Source organism: Drosophila serrata, unplaced genomic scaffold (assembly GCF_035046125.1).
Source record: "Drosophila serrata isolate PLE 108 unplaced genomic scaffold, ASM3504612v1 contig_259, whole genome shotgun sequence".
NCBI classification, from domain to species: domain Eukaryota; kingdom Metazoa; phylum Arthropoda; class Insecta; order Diptera; family Drosophilidae; genus Drosophila; species Drosophila serrata.
Window position 1 is genome coordinate 42,646 of NW_028257157.1, and position 18,461 is coordinate 61,106.

The 18,461-nt window shown below is 42.1% G+C and overlaps 2 protein-coding genes across 6 annotated transcripts in view; both read right to left on the reverse strand.

Annotated features, from left to right (window-relative positions):
• The window catches only part of LOC110180482 (Fatty acid synthase 3), a 41,693-nt gene extending 38,610 nt beyond the window's left edge, over positions 1–3,083 (reverse strand). For 3 of the 5 annotated variants that reach the window (XM_020948167.2, XM_086832953.1, XM_086832956.1), the window contains exon 1: positions 2,827–3,083. In XM_020948167.2, coding sequence (XP_020803826.2) covers positions 2,827–2,964 — 138 coding nt within the window. In that variant the 5' untranslated portion in view covers positions 2,965–3,083. The remainder of the gene's footprint in view (positions 1–2,826) is intronic. The other 2 variants (XM_086832954.1, XM_086832955.1) reach the window with 2 other exon arrangements.
• A 7,965-nt stretch (positions 3,084–11,048) lies between these two features.
• On the reverse strand, positions 11,049–12,020 carry LOC147643628 (uncharacterized). The gene is made up of 2 exons (XM_086832959.1): positions 11,663–12,020; positions 11,049–11,561 (listed from the first exon to the last, which is right to left on the reverse strand). Exons 1-2 carry the CDS (start codon positions 12,018–12,020, stop codon positions 11,200–11,202), a joined length of 720 nt encoding a protein of 239 aa, XP_086689085.1. The 3' UTR covers positions 11,049–11,199.
• Positions 12,021–18,461: the final 6,441 nt, after the last annotated feature.

Consider the following 18,461-nt stretch of genomic DNA (forward strand, 5'->3'; position numbering starts at 1 on the left):
TTTCTTAAACCAAAGCATATTGCTTTGACTTTTGGTTTCTAATTTGACATAGAAAGCTCAAAGAGTCAATATAAAATGCAAAAGAACATGCGATTACCAATGTTCGTACAGTTTTAGTTTAAATTATCGCTTTCCAAAATGTCGCGTGCGACATGTTGCGTGCCACCGGGACTAAAATCGAATTTAAACAAGAAAGGAAGCTAACTTCGGCACGCCGAAGTTTATATACCCTTGCAGATAGAACTTCGATGACTTCCTGGATTTCTTCCATACAATATAAAATATATGTATATATTAATGTTAAAAAACAATGAAGTAATACCTGCTTTCATTTCAATCACCTATACACATTATACTTTCAGTTTTACATTCACAGATTGGCATTTTGGCTCCACATCTAACAATCGTTTGTATGGCACCTATGTGATATAGTAGTCCGATTTTCATAAAATTTGACAAAATTTAAGACTGATATAAAATGGCTATATCTGAAATTTAATGAAAATCTGCTGAAAAGTGAAAACGTTATAATTTTTAATTGTATTCATTTTTTGATCGTTCCTATGGCAGCTATGTGATATAGTAGTCCGGATTTTTTTATAACTACACAAAATTGTAGATTAAAATAAAATGGCTATATCTCATATTTGATGAAAATCTGGTGAAAACGGAAGAAGTTATAATCTTTAATTTTATTAACCTATTTTATTTCTTATAAAATGGCTATGTATCAAATTTGATAAAAATCTGTTGAAAACTAAAAATTTTATACTTTTTAATTGAATTAATTTCTCGATCGTTACTATGGGAGCTATATGATATAGTCGTCCAATTTTCATAAAATTGTACACAAAATTGTAGAATATTATGAAATGGCTTTATCTCAAATTTAATTAAATTCTGTTGAAAACTAAAAATGTTATAATTTTTCATGTAAAAATTTTCCGATGGCAGCTATATGATATAGTCGTCCGATCCGGCCCGTTCCGACATATATACGAGCGAGAGTATATAGAAGACAAACTATACAGTTTCATTTAGATAGCTTCAAAACTGAGAGACTAGTTTGCGTAAAAACGGACAGACGGACATGGCAAGATCGACTCGGCTGTTGATCCTGATCAAGAATATATATACTTTATATAGTCGAAGGTGCCTCCTTCACTGCGTTGCAAACTTTTGACTGAAATTATAATACCCTGCACGGGTATAAAAATAACTACTTAATATTTTAAAATCAAACAAAATACATTATTAAGAGAATTCATTGTGTAATTCATTAAAATTTATTTTACTACAATTTTTCATCTCGTTTCGCTGAAATCAGAGCTTAAACTGGTTTCTTGCAAATGTAACTTCTGTTTTTGTCGCGTGAGAACGCAGTACATTTTAGTGAATATCTTGAAAACAAACAAGGGTTCAAAATCGACCATAACACCAATTATAGTGCTAAGCAAGAGCTATACGTTTCAATTTTTATACGATTAAAATAAAGTCTTGGCACATGTGTTTTTTTGTTTGAATGCGTAGGAATGTCGCATTCAACACCAGAGAATTGCCCATATATATTATTTTTTAGAGAAGAAGAAAACCTTGAAGAGAAATATATATGTATAAGAAAGGTGTAGGCCGGCAAGGAAAAATAATATTAGGGCGGCTGGGAGTTGTCCTACGGGGGCGCTACTGCTAGAATGCAGGTCAATCGCTATAGGACAATTATTAATAAAAAGAAGCGATACATGTTGAAATGGTCTTTACCAACAACAACAACATTTGCCATCCAAAAGTTCCGATAAAGTAATTAAATTATATTAACTTCTAAATTCATATTTTCCGTACATTTTTGCTCATTGCGGGATCTACAATTTAAGATGTGTAAAGGAGCTGCATGTGAGAGGTAGAGGCAAATGGTCGTAAACAGTGTATTTCATAAAAAATATTTAATGTGTGCCCTCAGAAATCTCCTAACGCCACCAAACTTTCTTGTATTTTAAATTTCGCGTTTCCGTACCCGTGAAACTATTGGCCTCTTGCTTTCCCTCAGTGCATTAAAACAGTGCTCAAATGCGAACAAGATGACGATACATCACGTCAAATCGACAGATCTACAGAAAAATACCAGGTCCCTATTTGGCGCGATAACAATAATAAACAAAAATTGTAATTAAAGACCAAGTTTTCACAATGGTCTCACAATAAAAATGTATATCGGCTGGTGATTTAGATTTATTTGCTGAAACTAAAACTCTCAAAATATTTTATAATTATGATATATAATATGCGTTAGGTGACGAAGCACTATCGCTGCAAAATTAGCTAAAAAAATTTGTTTAGTATTCATTATTAAATTAGATATGTTAAAAAATAATTTTAAGGAATTATATACATATGTAAAGGATAGATATATATATATTTTTTTTCAACATTTTTATTTTATATTTAATTATATTGTATATCTTTTTAAGTCGTTGGGAACCTATGCACATTACAAGAAAAAATCGAACAAAATAACATATTAGTTGTATTCTTCAAGGTATATACATATACATATGTACAATCTATTTTTATTATAATCTCTTCTCATAAAGATCTCCACCATCAGTTGAACGAATTTTTAAGAGTTTCATAAGGATAAAAGGAATTAGTTCAACGTTTGGTTGATGACAAAAGCATCTTTATGAAAACCGGCTATTATGAAATTATATTTTATATTTGATTAGCATGCCAAAACCATACACAGGCTTCGGGGAAAGCTATACAAATTTTTTTTATATACCCAATATTCAAGAAAGGTAAAAAAAATGTTTCTCGTATTTCGTTGTTTACCTTGTTATAAAGCTTGTACTCGTATTCTGACACGTTCCGGCAATTTGGAAATTTTCCCGCCATTCCGGAAATTACTATATCATCGCCATCTGTATCCGGATACGATCTTGAATATTTCTTGTTCTTTTTTGACTCCATATCTTTTTTTTTTCAAAAATTTAAGTATACTTTGCCTTCCCGTTTTTCAATTTATTTTAATTTTTACTTGGACTCTTCGCTTATTACTTTCACGAGAAAATCGTCTGAACGAGTTTAAATCAGATAGCAACTAGGTGTTCGTTAGTTTTCCCTTCGCTTTTATACTTACTCGGTACAATATTGCCTTCATTATCAATTCATCAATTTAAATTAATCACAAGTACTTTGACCATGCACACTTCAAAGTAATTAAAATCGTTCAATTGTATAAATAAGCTGATTGATGTTAATTTAATGAGAAATTTACAAAACATGCCTCATGGCATGCCTAATATTGTTCGCCTACCATTCAATGGATAAAGAGAAAAAACTAAAAGTTGTCTCTGACAAGCCGACTTATATTTATCCTCCCAGCTTTACCAATATTAACTTATTATAGAGTTAAATTTCTTGAAGAAGACTAGAAAATATTTTAGCTGGTGCAAATTTCCATACAAAAAAAAAAAAGGAACAAAAAGAATTGAGGGATCCAAACATGAGATCCATATTCTATGATAGGACGAACTAAAGAAGTTTATAAGGATAAATTAACATAGCGGTCATTGAATTCCTTCGAAAACAATTGCCCGAAATAAGATCGATAAACTCTAGATTATGATTGAATCGGACGCTCAGGTCATCAAAATTAATTCATTTAAAGAGCAGAAGTTCAGCGTTCAAATTGCAAGTTTTGGACCGAAAGGTTTTCATTCGATTTTTTAGTTTACGCTGTATCATGTTTGGAAATTATTAAGATCTGTTTGTAAATCCGACTGGCAAGCGCCGTCCTTGTATTGCATGCAAAACCTTAACGTCGTTAGCTAATGTGAGTACTCTGGAGTTAGTCAGAACTCTTGTCAGGTCTTTTATGTATAATGTAAACAATAAGGGACCCAACTGGCTCCCTTGTGGGACGCCAGAAGTAACCCATTCTGAGAACTTGACATCTATATATGATGATCCATTAAATCCAGTTTCTTGACAAGAACAGAATTTTTAACAGGATCAAATTGTAAGAATAAGTCTCATTAAATAGATCGGCAATTGCCTTATCATTATTTATGATATTATTTTAATATGAAAGTGAGTAAACAGTTCTTTAAGGCTTACTTTTAGTGTAAAAATAAACTAAAAAACTGTTTTGGGTCCTGTGAGATCTGGACCCTGCAACAAGTCTGTTTTATAAGACTGCGCGTTCAGGACGGTTAAGTTTTACTGAGCTGATAAATAAGAAGAAAGGGTAGAAAACACAATCAATGAAAGATAAATTCATGGCTTTGTAAAATATAATAAAATGAGCAATTAAATTCAGAACGGTCAGATATTTACTTCCATATGAGTGGAATTTCGTATGTGGTTGACTTAGGACACCGAAATATCGACAAGTCACCAATAAAATCGAGTTATGTAGAATTTTAAAATAATTTATCGTTAAATTATTTGAGAAACAATAGCCCCAGAAATGATAAAATTTCCTAGGACTACCAATTGGTCCCTTACTGAAAGTCAATTGGAAACCATTTGAATAGTGGAATGATGGTTCCAATAAATAGAAGGTTCCGAAAATGGGGGAATGTAGTAATCGGTAATATAAATGAAGCTACCATTGCAAGACAGCTTCACACAGAGGATTTCAACCTCGTCGGCTTGACACAAATACTCGTGAAGTTCGGCTGTGCAAGTCGCGAGTACGGTTGCACTGCGGTGGTGCTCCCGCAAATTGTGCGCGGTGCGTGGGTGGCGGCAGTGTCCCCTGCGCAACGGGGCGCCGACAGGCTGCGTAAAGTTGGCGGTATTACTCACTTGCAGCGTTGGGCCCTTGGCGTCCACGGAGGATCCGGTGAACCCAATCTTGAATTCCAGAGTTCTGAGTTGGCGGAGAGAGTGGTGAGAGCATTTCCCCCGACGTTCGTCATGCCTTGTTGTTTTTTAGTTTTTTCAGTTTTTTCGAGCTACCTCTCCCGCGGTAAACGTGGCTGCCCCCGCAGTTTTTTGCTAGTTAAAAGGGAGCCGGAGTCCTTGTGAAATCTTTTACGGCTTGGCAACATAACAGGTGATAGAGAAGTTACGACATTATATTCGAGTGCGTTGTCTGTGCTGCACCTTACACCACTATTCGATGCTTACATCACAATTCGGTACTTATCAGCACTAAGTTAATATTATGGCATCGAATAAATTACTTGTAGGGTAAATACCTATATGCTGCACAGAACGTAAATTCGACAAACATTTGCTTAATATTGTTTAATAAGTATACTATAAGATCGTCTTCTAAATTAATAATTTATTTTTTTTATTTATGGACGTTGATGCACTACAGTCTGTACATACAAGTGGCCCGTATGAAACCAAGTACGTGCCTGTTGGGTTAACTGTTAGTAAGCGCGATAGGAAATATTGAAATGAAAACGAGGAAATTAGCTACTGGCGTGCTGCCAAATTGCTAGCCTGCAAGTTTACTACGTGTGTTAGAATTAAAGTTTTTAGTTTTGGTAGGCTATCCACGTTTGAGATTAATGTGTACATTAAGAGGTTCATGCAAATACAATGGTGCAATACCAAAGGAATATAGCATCTGATTGATCTGACTCAACAAGTCAGCACTTTCCACGACAACATGAATGAGGTTGTAGATAAAGGTAATGCCAAGCATAGTTATGCGGTTGGCTCAGGATGTAAGTTAATTAGGAGGAGTCCATTAGTGTAAGAAGGTAATCTTTGATTTGCATCACAACTTAAACCGCGTAAAGCGAAGGACTTTTCCGCTCTCTTTCTGAGCTCGCTTAGTTCCTTTGTCCACCACGGTGGGTACTGCTTCTTCGAGAATGATAGCCTACATGTCTCTTGGAAGACGTTGTTCAGGATGTTCGTGAGGTCCTCCACCTCCTTGTCGAGAGTCTTTGAGGTGGATTGTATCTTGGTTCTCCTGCCGTTTAATTTAGATTGAACAATTTCGCTGAATTTGTTTTAATTCGTCTTACGGGGGTTTCTCCTTGGTACCTGTTTGTTTACTGGTACCGTTAGGTCAAAAAAAATGTACCTATGTTCTGAGAGTGTGAGTGTTCTGTCGATACACTCCAGTTCTCAACCCTGTATTTATCGTGTTCGATTTGCATGGTGAGATCTAACACTTCCTCCCAACCTTGAAAATTTTCCGTGCTTGGAAAGATGAATGTCGGCGTATTACCCTTGTTACATACCGTAACGTTTCTACATATAATACTATCAAAGAGTGACTCACCTCTTTCATTGTTTTTTGAACTTCCCCAGAGCGTATGCCTCGTATTCGCATCATACCCAAGCACCAGGGTCGTCCTCATTTCTTCGGCCCTTTGCAGCAGCTTGACTACCGCCTCAGGCGGGGCCGGTTCGTCATGGGCCATGTATGCCGATGCAATCATGATTCCGCTCCTATCCGCCGCCACGAATCTGGCCACTTCTAGGTCAGGTGTGCTGAGATTGGGACAGCGAAAAGCATTAAAATGATTCTTAATTACTATGCAAGCTCTCGACCTACCATTCGAGTTTGTGCACAGTAGTGTGTATACTTGGATCCTTAGTCCGGCGACTTGCCCGTCCCTGGTCCAAGGCTCCTGTATCAAACCGATGTCGCTATCCCTCTCCCTTAGAAGGATCGTGAGATTTGCTGAAGCGTGCGAGCTGCGCTTCAGATTAATCTGTACGATGTTCGACATCGATGTTGGTGGGGGTGGCGTCAGGAGATTTGTCGTCGATGACCATGTTGTCCAACAATTTGCTGGTGTCATCGACCTCCTCCTTTATTTTGGACTTCCTGAGGCCGTACCGGACCTTGTGATCATTGGCCTCCAGCTGAGGCAGGCAGCGCTGGTTTAGCAGCAGAAGAAAAGGTTGGCTCACCTTCGTCTCCTGTTCAGCTTTGATGATAGTCCAGTCCTCTGTATGGACGTTCTGGGGGTTCTGGGGTTCTGGGTCCTCAAAAATGGCAATCACCCTGGCGTGGTCTGTTTGCCCCTTCGGTGACCGGATGCGAGCTCTGTGTCTCTTTGGGATCTCCCTGGCGTGGTCGAGCCTAATCTTAAAGCCAGCTCAAGTGTCGCTAATCTTAGCCACACAATCCGCAAGGATGCTCCGGGAGAACCCGTAGACAAATCTGATGACCCGGTGCCCCCTGATCACGTCGGAGGAGTCGAATGAGGGGATGGGACAGGTCGGCATGCTAACCAACCATGACGGCCAACTTGGCCTCAATCTTCTCCCACTTCTCCGACAGCCGGCGACCGTCGTCATGGTGCTTATCCACCAGAGCCATAGCCAGACTTTCTCTGGCCACCACGCTAAACTTCTTTGCCTTGCTGACAAAGTTTGTGGATCTCGGCTTGCCCTGTGGGTCCTTCGCCCTCTTAGGTGTGCTCTCGCTCACTTTCTGTGAACGAATGCGCGTAGCCATTGAGGGCTGGAACGCCGTTTTATATGCCTCAAATTCCTAGATTTTCGCAAGGAATTTGGCCTTGTCCTCGGCGTCCCGAGGTTCGGACTTGCCCTAAGCCGCGTTCTTGGCTATCTTGCCGAGAATAAAGCGGGCTCTGTTGACCCTCGACCGATGGTTTTATTAAGCGAAGATCAACAACAACAAATCTTTTGGAGCTCTCTTCCTATATTATAAAGGGCTTCCATTATAATTTCCAAGTGATTTCTTAATTGGATTTCAAGTTATCGGAATGGCTGGATGCGAAAGTTCCTCTTTAAGAATAAGTTATCTAATATTCTAAGGGTAACATCTGCATCAAGCTTTGAGCGCCATATAAGGACTTCGCCTGCCAGTCGGGTTGGATTGGAAATTGAGCTGACTCAACAAGTCAGCACTTTCCCCGACACCATGAATGAGGTTGTATATAAAGGTAAAGCCAAGCATATTTCTGCGGTTGGCTAAGGATGGTAAGTTAGTTAAGAGGAGTCCATTAGTGTATCAAAATTTAAACCGCGTAAAGCTTAAAGTATGAAGTTCTTTTGAACCGATTCAATGCGTTTACGAAGTATTCCATACTGAGAGCTTCAAGCGCAACATCCATATTCTAATATAAGACGAACTAAAGAAATATATAAGGTTTTAGTAACATAGGGGTCATTGAATTCCTTCGACCACCGTTTAATAAATCCAACCACAACCCTGGCTCTATACACCATAGACGAAATATAATCGATAAATTCACGTTTAGGGTACAAGCGACCGCCCAAATCATCTACGCTCTTTTCAAACAGCAGCAGTTCAGCGTGTAAGTAGCAAGCTTACGAACGACACGAGAGAATGTCATTAATAAATTTTAGAAGACGGCGGCAATTTGGATCCCCGACCCTACCACTCTTTCACACAGAGGCGACAAAAAAGGAAGATGCCCCAAGTGACAACATTCAGACTTTTCAGACGAAACTTGAATGTATTGAAGACAACGCCAGGCAAATAGGAGGAAACCTTATAATAGCAGGAGACTTTAACTCAAGGGCTCAACTGGCATCAACTGACTCTCGAGGCCGTAGAGTCCTAAATATGGCTGCAAGTATCGGAATGCTAACAGGAAATGAAGGGGCAATACCGACATTCCATCGAGTAGGGAACAAGGGCACAATCCCCGACATAGCCCTAGTGGCAGAACACTGCGCCAACGCCGAAAACGGAAGTGACCATAACTATATAACGTTTAACACAGCAGAAAACGAAATGACTACAGTAAGACCAACAAGAAAATTATGGAACGTTAACCACAAGGCTGATACAAGAAATTGCCGCAAGGCAGAACCGACAGAGCGGCGGTAACGCAGTTAGCAACAACCTGGCAATCATAAAACAGGCCTGCAACGCTGCAATGCCAAAAAAGGGCAATTCTCGAAGACAAGGACAAGAAGCGTATTGGTGGACAGAAGAGATAAAAGCTCTTAGAGAAGCGTGTATTAAAAACAGACGCCGCCTCACGAGGGCTAGAGGAAGGGGGATTCTCACAGAACCTAATGACGAATTTAAGAAATCCAAGAAGGACTTAAATGCTGCCATCCGGAAGAGCAAAACGGAAAAATGGCAACGCCTCTGCAACGACGTCAACTCTGACTCATGGGGGCTAGGGTATAAAATCGTGATGAAGAAGCTGAGAACAAGAAGCACAACACCAGAACTAAATGAAGACCATACAGTCAAAACATTATTCCCCACTCATACAAACAGTAAAGCGAGAACTTCTCCACCAAAAGCAGAACAGATCGAACTCTTCGCAGTGGACGAGCTACTGAAAGCGGCAAAAACCTTAAAAGGGAAGAAGGCTCCAGGGTCCGACAACATCCCAGCAGAGGTCCTAAAAGTGATCGCGGAGAGCAGACCCCAAATCCTGCTGGATATGTATAACGATTGCATTAACAGCGGGAAATTCCCCGACATCTGGAAGAGGCAACGATTAATTCTCATAAGTAAGGACAAAGGAGATCCCCTAACCCCATCAGCTAATCGACCACTATGTATGCTTGACACTACCGGGAAGCTACTAGAGAAAATGATTAAGCCACGCCTATCAGCAGCGATCGAAAGAGGTGGGGGTCTTTCACCGATACAGTATGGCTTTAGGCCAGGCAGGTCGACCATTGGAGCAATCCAAGAAGTCGTCAACCAAGCGCTCAGCAGCCAACAAGGCAACCACTTCTCGAGGCCGGTAGTTCTCCTAGCAACACTGGATGTTAAAAACGCATTCAACAGCGTTAAATGGGACAACATAATTGATGCCTTGATCTCAGGATATCTGATGCGGATAATACAGAGCTATCTTGAGAACCGACGACTACTGTACCAAACAAAAGCAGGAGAGAAATGTATAGCGATAACTTCAGGAGCGGCACAAGGATCAATACTTGGACCGGAGCTTTGGAACATCAGCTACGATGAAATTTTTCACCTAGACATCCCTGAGGGCACGACTATAATGACACGTGTAAAAAGCTGGCTGAACTCACACGACCTGAAACTAGCGGACGAAAAGCAGACCTACAATTCGCCAGCAGAAAAAGGATCCCTCTAGAAATAGACATGAGAGTTTGAGAGACTTTAATAAGGACGCAGAAGATTATAAGGTACCTAGGAGTTAGACTGGACTCAAAATTGACATTCAATGCACACATACAAGAGACGAAGAAACGGGCGACCGAGACTACAAAGGCGCTTAGCAGACTCATGGCAAACGTGGGCGGCCCCTTACAATCAAGGCGGAAACTCTTAATGGAGATAAATCACGCAATCATGCTGTACGGGTGAGAGGTCTGGACAGGCACCCTTGAGACAACCTGCAGGTCAAAACCTCTACTGGAGGTGCACAGAACCATGGCTCTACGAATCGCGAGTGCATATCGAACGGTATCCGGCCCTGCTGCACTAGTAATTGCATGCGCCATACCAATCGACCTATTGGCCAAAGCGCGAAAGATGGGCAGCCGAAGCAAGGGGAAGATGGACAGCTAGACAGCTTGGTACGAAAGGAAACACGGAGATGTGGATTACTACGTCACGCAGATGCTGACAGGCCATGGCTACTTTGCCGCCTTTCTGCACTCTATAGGGAAAAGAACCAACGCCAGATGTGAGTATGGAGACGCGTTGATGGACAGTGCTGAACACACCATTTTCCACTGCAAGAAATTCGGACCTGCGCGGAACTGCCTGGAAAAAGCTGTTGGGGCAATAAAGGCAGGAAATATTGTCACGAAGATGATAGGCAGCGAAGACACGTGGAAACACATCGCAGGATTCGTGGAGAACACTCTCAGATCTAAGAAGCAAGATCTGGACGAATTAACTGGGTAATCTGGACGCAGAAAGATGATGAGAGCGCATTGCGCTAAATTGGCGCCACCTTGAAGTAATGCGAAAGCTGTTCCGAGGTGGGAACACGGCCAAATGCGAGGGGGGGTTTAGTGGGTGCAAGCCCACGGCAATAGGGAAGATGCGTTAGGCATTCCCCCTCCTCAACACAAAAAATAATAAAAAAATAATTAGTATTATTAGTGAACAGTGCCACCCACCTCTTCTCGATGCGACGTCCAATCGTCACGTGCAACGGTCTAAAATAATCCAAGCCCGTGTGCTTGAATGGCCATCCGTTGGCTTTCAGTCGGTCTTCTGGCAAGGGACCCATTATTGGCTGCATCGGTTGAGCCCTCCGGAGCTTGCAAATCTGGCAGTCAGCCACCACTTTCCGTATCAGCCTCCGTAAGTTCGTTATCCAGAACTTCTTCTGCTTCTTCTTCTCGCCTATGGTCGCATTGTGGTTCTGATGCCCCATCTTCTCGTGGTAGTGGTGTACTACAATCTCCGTCAGCGTGTGTCTGTGGGACAGTATAATTGGGCGCCACACAAGCAGCGGCGTCGATCCTTCCCCTTACACGCATGACTCCATCGTCGTCGAAATACGGGGACAGCCCTCGCAGTTGGTTGCCTTCTTTTGAGATCCTTTCAGCTTTGTCCCAATCTTCTCCGGAGAACGTTTCACTTTGCGCCTGCCGGATCAATATGTGCTCCGCGTTGGCGGCGTCGTCGGACAAATCTAAGGACCGAAGCCGTGGCCGAAGCCAGCCGGTTGTAGTTGTAATGAAAACCTTTGCAAAGATATAACAAATCCGTTTGCAGTCACTAACGCAAACTCACATGGCATCTCTTCCTCGTCGGTGGCTCTCGTGCAGCCACTACAACTAGAGAAGCTCTTCGGCCAATTCTCTTCCGGTTCCTGTATGAACGTCGGCCCGCGTAGCCATCGTGATCCTTGACCGAGGTCCACATGGCGCTGCGGCCTGGTCGAGTTGTCTGCTACGTTCTCGGCAGTTGGTATCCATCTCCATTGTGATACTTCCGTCGACTCCAGGATTTCTGCCACCCGGTTTCCAACAAACTGTTTATACCGCCGGTGGGTGCTGCTTATCCAGTGCAGCACTGTTTTGGAATCCGTCCCAGCACGGCCGCCTGTAGTTCCAATCTCGGGACTGACATTGTCCTCATCTGAGCACATTTCGTTTTGGAACATACGAAATGCACCCGCACATCGTCGTTTGCGTAGGTGGCCCGCCAATACGCCGTCGCAGCAAACGCCGACTGGCTGGAGTAAACGAAAACATGCAGCTAGAGTCCTCGTACTCGTCTAGTACCCAAATAGTAGCGTGGACATCGGAACTCCTTCACATAGCTCATCTCTTGTCGCCAGCTCTCAAATGCCGTGGCTAGCTCGCCTGGCAATGGCTCATCCCATGTGACTCCTTTCTGCCAAATCTCTCGCATAAGTAGCTTGGCGGTTACCATGTAGCAGCTTAAGAACCCAATCGGATCAAACGTGGACATCACCAAGCTGAGGAACTCCCTCTTGGTAGGGACGCGTTCCCCCGTCATCACTCTGCTGGGAACCCGATGGTACTTTACGCTGAATCTAAAGTCATCTGTAGCCGGATGCCAATAAATGCCTGTTGAGAAATTAATCGGTCGTTAATTATTACTTCTATACTTGTTATTATTTTACATATTATCGTACCTAGTTTAATGAACACAATTGTCTTGTTTACAACATAAAGCTTTAAGCTCACACTCATAACCAAAATGCAGTATATGTGCATGAGTATTGGCACATCACGCGATCTTTATTTTTCTGCTGCACGTTTCTATATTTTCGCCAGTTAGATCTAGTTGGAATTTACCAGCAACCGCTCGCTTTTCGCACCCGCCTATAAAACCTATTCTAGAACGCTACATGAATTAATAAACATAAAACACCTAAGACAAATCCAATACAGTCCACTGCATTTATAATCATAACAAATTTTGGTCCGTTCGAGTAGACGGATAACCGCGATTGCTTTTATGTTTATTTTCGTAAATAATAAACCACAGATAAAGACTTTTCTTCGTAATGAACCCAATAATGCATCGGACGATTCAACAACGTGGTGCCTGCAAGGGGCAAATAACTCGCACCCTTAACAGCGCTACAGAGTTTTTACAGAGATGTAAAAACGTTTAGTATCAACTTTCGACCACTTTATGGAGCTCTCCGAGGACTTAGTAGAATAAAGCATGGAGGAGGGATATGAAGACCCTGGCTTGGATATACCCGAATATGAAGACAAGTTCTACAGCGCGCACGCTATTTTTAGTAAAGCTAAAGAGATGGGAGGGATGGGAGATGGACGAGATGGGAGGGCAAGATTATGGCCAAGACCAGTCTAACATTTTGCTCTCAAGTACAGTGGAACGTCTATTTGAGGGACAAAACCAACTATTGGAACAAATTCATTCCTCATCGGGAGCAACTGACCAAGGTTTGAGAAAATTCGGATTCCCACATTTTCTGGAAAATACGAGGATTGGATCCAGTTTAGTGATCTGTTTCTAAGCAGTAGACAATAACAACAAGCTTTCCAAGTGCCAAAAGTTTCATTATCTGAAATCATATTTGGATGGTGAAGCCCTGTCCCTAATTAAACATATTGCCGTTTGTAATGATAATTACCAAGACGCATGGGAGAAATTGGAAAATCCTTATAACAAGGAAACGCTCATCGCTCGAACTTTTGTTCAGAAGTTTCTGTCGTTGCCTACCGCTAACAATTTGAATATCGCTGAGTTACGTAATGTAATTGACTCTGCCGACGAATGTATTCGTGGCCTACACGCGCTGAACTGCGACAGCCGTGATGTATGGCTAATTCATATTTTGCTCTCAAAATTAAGTTCTGAAATCAAACAGGCTTGGGCCAACTGTAATACGTCGGTCAAAGAAGAGGTCACCATAAATGATTTATTTAGTTTCTTTTTTGCTCATTGTGATACTTTGGAGTCTTGTCAGGAGTTACACGTAATACAACCGTCAAGACCAGTCCAGAGTAAACGCCGCCAAGTTGCCTATCATGCAAGTGGATCAAATCAGCAGTCCCGCGAATGTATTTATTGTCAAGGTCAGCACAATATATATGCATGTGCTGAATTCAAAGCTCTAGATGTACTAGACCGCCGCACCTTCGCCAGGGATACTAAGCTATGTTTCAATTGCCTGAGTCGATCTCATCAAGTCAGGGATTGTAACTCATCGAACACTTGTCGTCAGTGCAATGCTAAGCACCACACTTTAGTTCATCCGGTTGAATCAAGATCGGTTCCTTTGGCTCCTGCTCATCTGTCTACTGCTGAAGTCAATACGATTGATCAAGTTGCTGATACCGCCGCTGTTAGTCATCACACTCTGGAGAGGGCTAACAATCAAACCATACTGCCAACTATTCTGGCCAATGTAATCGACATATGGGGCAACAGGACCACATGTCGGTTATTGCTCTATACTGGATCGACAATAACTATGGTAGCCGAGTCGTTCATCCAAAGGATAGGAATTTCACGCACGCATGCTCGCATCTCTGTGGCTGGATTAGGTGCTAACCCGGCTGGTGTTAGCCGAGGACGTGCCAGCTTTACTCTGCTCTCAAGAACTACTACTGCAACCCTGGAGATCTCTGGTCTAATTATGAGTTCTCTGACTTCTTTGATTCCAGGTCAACAGGTCAAGTCCAGCTCTCCTATCTGGAAAACGATTTGCAGTCTTCCATTGGCTGATCCAACGTTTGGAGCTCCGGGAAAAATCGACGCTGGCCGCTGATCAACTGTGGAGCTATATACTGGAAATCGTCGAGAGTTTGGTATTGAATACCCCATCGCACTACACTCTAATTTTGGTTGGGTTATTACAGGCCAGTTCAACGATTGCACCGAATCATGGACGCACGCACAAGCCCACCACGCGTACAAAGATTTGGATTCGCTAGTTCGATCATTCATGGATATGAAACAAGTTCATCCAAGTAAAGCAACGATAGACTCCAGTGATCCTGCAGAACAACACTTTCTGGCAACGCATGCTCGCAGAGATGATGGTGTATACATTGTTCAGTACTCATTTAAGGAGCCCATTACGCCAATTGGATCAACGTTGCCACAGGCTTTAAACCGCTTCGCCGCTTTAGAGCGGAAATTTCGGAAATTCCCTGGACTCAAACAACAATACGTAGATTTTATGGATGACTATTTGAAAAGAGGACACATGGGAACTGATACCTGCAGCTGCAGCGGCTGAGGATTCAACATATTGCAACTATTTGGCGCACCATGCAGTGTTTAAACCAGATAGTACTACCACACGTTGCCGAGTGGTATTTGACGGCTCAGGAAAGGATTCCACGGGTTAATCGCTCAATTCGCGGCTTCACATAGGCCCATCTATTCAAAGGGATTTAATTGGAGTATGTCTTCTTTTCCGTCAGCATCTTTATGTATTTTGCGCTGACATCGAAAAGATGTTCAGAGGAATTTTGGTCTCAGACGAGCATACGCAATACCAACGTATAGTTTGGAGGAAGGAGGAGAACGCTCCACTGGATCACTATCGATTGCTGACCGTCACATACGGATTAGCTTTATCGCCGTTCTTAGCCGTCAGGGTTCTTAAGCAGCTTGCGATCGACTATGCAGATTTGTATCCGAACGCTGCAGTCATTCTTAACAGAGACGCTTACGTTGATGATATTCCTACTGGATGCGATAAAATTAAGGATCTCATTGCACTCAAAGATGAACTAATTCTACTTCTGAGCAAAGCTCAATTCAAACTTCGAAAGTGGAGCCAAACTGTTACGCATTCTTAAAGTCATACCCACAAGAGAATTGTGATTATCTTCTTGACGCTTTCGAGCAGGAAACTTCTGAACGAGTTATTAAAGTTTTGGGACTATGCTGGAAACCAAGAACTGACTATATCTCCTTCAAGTTAGAAACCCCTAGAATCACAACAACTTTAACCAAACGCACTTTGCTTTCTGAACTAGCCAAGATCTACGATCCGCTGGATTTGATTGCGCCCACAACTGTGTTGTTGAAGATTCTCTTTCAAGATAGCTGGCTGAGTTCTGTCAAATGGAATGAGATATTGCCTTCGCAATTATGCACACGGTGGCAACAGTTCGTATTTCAAATGCACGTATTGGAAACTTGTCGAGTGCCTCGTTACATAGCAGCGCCACACCAATCAATTGAACTGCATGGATTTGCGGATGCCTCATCTCAGGCATATGCAGCTGTCATCTATAGTCGCGTCGAGGTCAATAATGGATATGCAGTGAAGCTAATAATGGCAAAAACTCGCGTGGCTCCTATTAAGCCTATTTCCATTCCTCGACTTGAGCTAAACGCAGCCCACTTATTCTCAAAATTGATTTCACTGGTTAAGCAATCACTAACTATCCCTATTTCCAGAATCAATTGTTGGTCAGACTCTGAAATAGTCTTACATTGGCTATCATCATCTTCACGGACTTGAAACACATATGTTTGCAATCGCACTGCTGAGGCATGTCCACGAAGCTCTGTCAGCATATTAGAAGTGGCGATAATCCTGCTGACTGCGCATCGCTAGGACTATTTCCAAAGGACCATAAAATCTGGTGGAATGGACCAGCTTGGTTATCTCAGTCACGTTCAACTTGGCCACCCGTTAAGGCTAAGTTTGTTTTGTCGACAGAGAACAGACATGCTTAGAGGCAAAGGCCGAGCCAAAGGTTAATCTACACATTTCCGATGACGGAAATGAGCTAACCTGTATGATCAACAAAGCATCCTCATGGTCTCGTTTATTGAGGACTCTAAGCTACTGCATTCGTTTCGTCCATCGCCTTCGTAGAAGGAATCAACTTTCGGTGTTCCAGTCGGCGTGGGAAATACAATACGCAAGATCTAGAATTTTCACCCACGTTCAGAAGGAGTTTTTTTAAATGGAATACAAGCAGTTAAGCACCGAACAGCCATTGTCAAAGAAATCTAAGTTGATTCGATACAACCCTTTTATAGACGAGCAGAACGTAATGCGAGTTGGTGGTCGTATAGACAATTCTATGGCTAATTATGATGCAAAACATCCCATAATTCTGCCTAAGGAATCTCCCATTGCTGCTCTACTTGTTCGATATCAACATGCTGCCTCGCTACACCCTGGAGTAGAATAAAAGTTTCACAGTTTACGACACGATATTAAATTCTAGGAGCCCGAAACCTCGTCCGCAAAACCATATTTAATTGCAGAACTCAGCGCAGACACACGAGTTCTATACTTATGGCTGATTTGCCCAACTTCCGAGTTCAACCCGCCCGTTGTTTTCTGCACACTGGCTTGGATTATGCTGGACCTGTCACAATTAAAGTATCTACAGGTCGGACACCAAAATTTGGAAAGGCTTGGTTTGCAATTTTCGTTTGTCTATGTACAAAAGCTATACATATTGAATTGGTCAGTGATTTGACAACATCCGCTTTTATAGCCGCCTTTAAACGATTTTGGGCTCGACGTGGGAAAATATCAGATTTATATTCGAACAATGGTACTACGTTTCATGGGGCTAAACGAGAATTAGATGAAATGCAACGGATCGCAATTACCCAAAGTCAAAATGAAGAGATTTCAAGCTTCTTCTCGACTCATGAAATTAATTGGCAATTCATCCCGCCTTCTGCACCCCCATTTCTGGAGGGATTTGGGAAACTGGAGTGCGATTTATAAAGATGCACCTAACACTAGTTACTGGCAGCAGTGCATTAACATTCGAGGAATATTCGACCCTGTTAATTCAGATAGAAGGACTTCTGAATTCTCGTCCTTTGTGCGCACCCAGCGATCACAGCCTTAACCCGCTATCCCCTTCTCATTTTTCTAACAGGTCAGCCTCTTACTTCGGTACCGGAGCCATCTTTCCTGGATGCACACATTGACAGACTGCAGCGCTGGAGACAATTGCAGGCCAAGGTTCAAGGGTTCTGGAAACGCTGGAACTTAGAGTATCTGAGCACTCTTCAAACTCGCACGAAATGGCAACAAGATGCTCCAAAAGTTGCATTGGACACCCTTGTGGTGTTAAAGGAGCCGAATCAGCCGCAAGCAAGTGGCTGTTGGGAAGAGTCATTGAGGTTCATCCTGGCCAGGATCAGAGGGTTCGGGCGGCCGCAGTTAAAACTGCCAGAGGAAATTACAAGCGCCCCATAACAAAAATAGCTGTGCTTCCTTTGAACTGAACCGTCGTTCAGAGAGGCCGGTATGTTGAGGAATTAATCGGTCGTTAATTATTACTTCTTTACTTGTTATTATTTTGCATATTATCGTACCTAGTTTAATGAACACAATTGTCTTGTTTACAAAATAAAGCATTAAGCTCACAACTCATAGCCAACAATGTAGTATACATATGTGCATGAGTATTGGCACAACAGGCGCGATCTTTATTTTCTCTGCTGCACGTTTCGTACACTTTTCGCGAGTATAGATCTAGTTGAAACTTACCCACAACAGCTCGCTTTCGCACCCGCTTATAAAACTTATTCTAGAACGCTACATGAATTAATACAACACAAAACACCTAAGACAAAAACAATA

What these genes read in the sequence shown, in the direction of transcription:
- LOC147643628 (XM_086832959.1), bottom strand. Translation starts at nt 12,020, where the DNA reads ATGTGCTCAGATGAGGACAATGTCAGTCCCGAGATTGGAACTACAGGC. An exon ending in CGACGAGGAAGAGATGCCAT is followed by an intron (nt 11,562 to 11,662) that starts GTGAGTTTGCGT and finishes TTCGGTCCTTAG; the next exon opens with ATTTGTCCGACGACGCCGCC.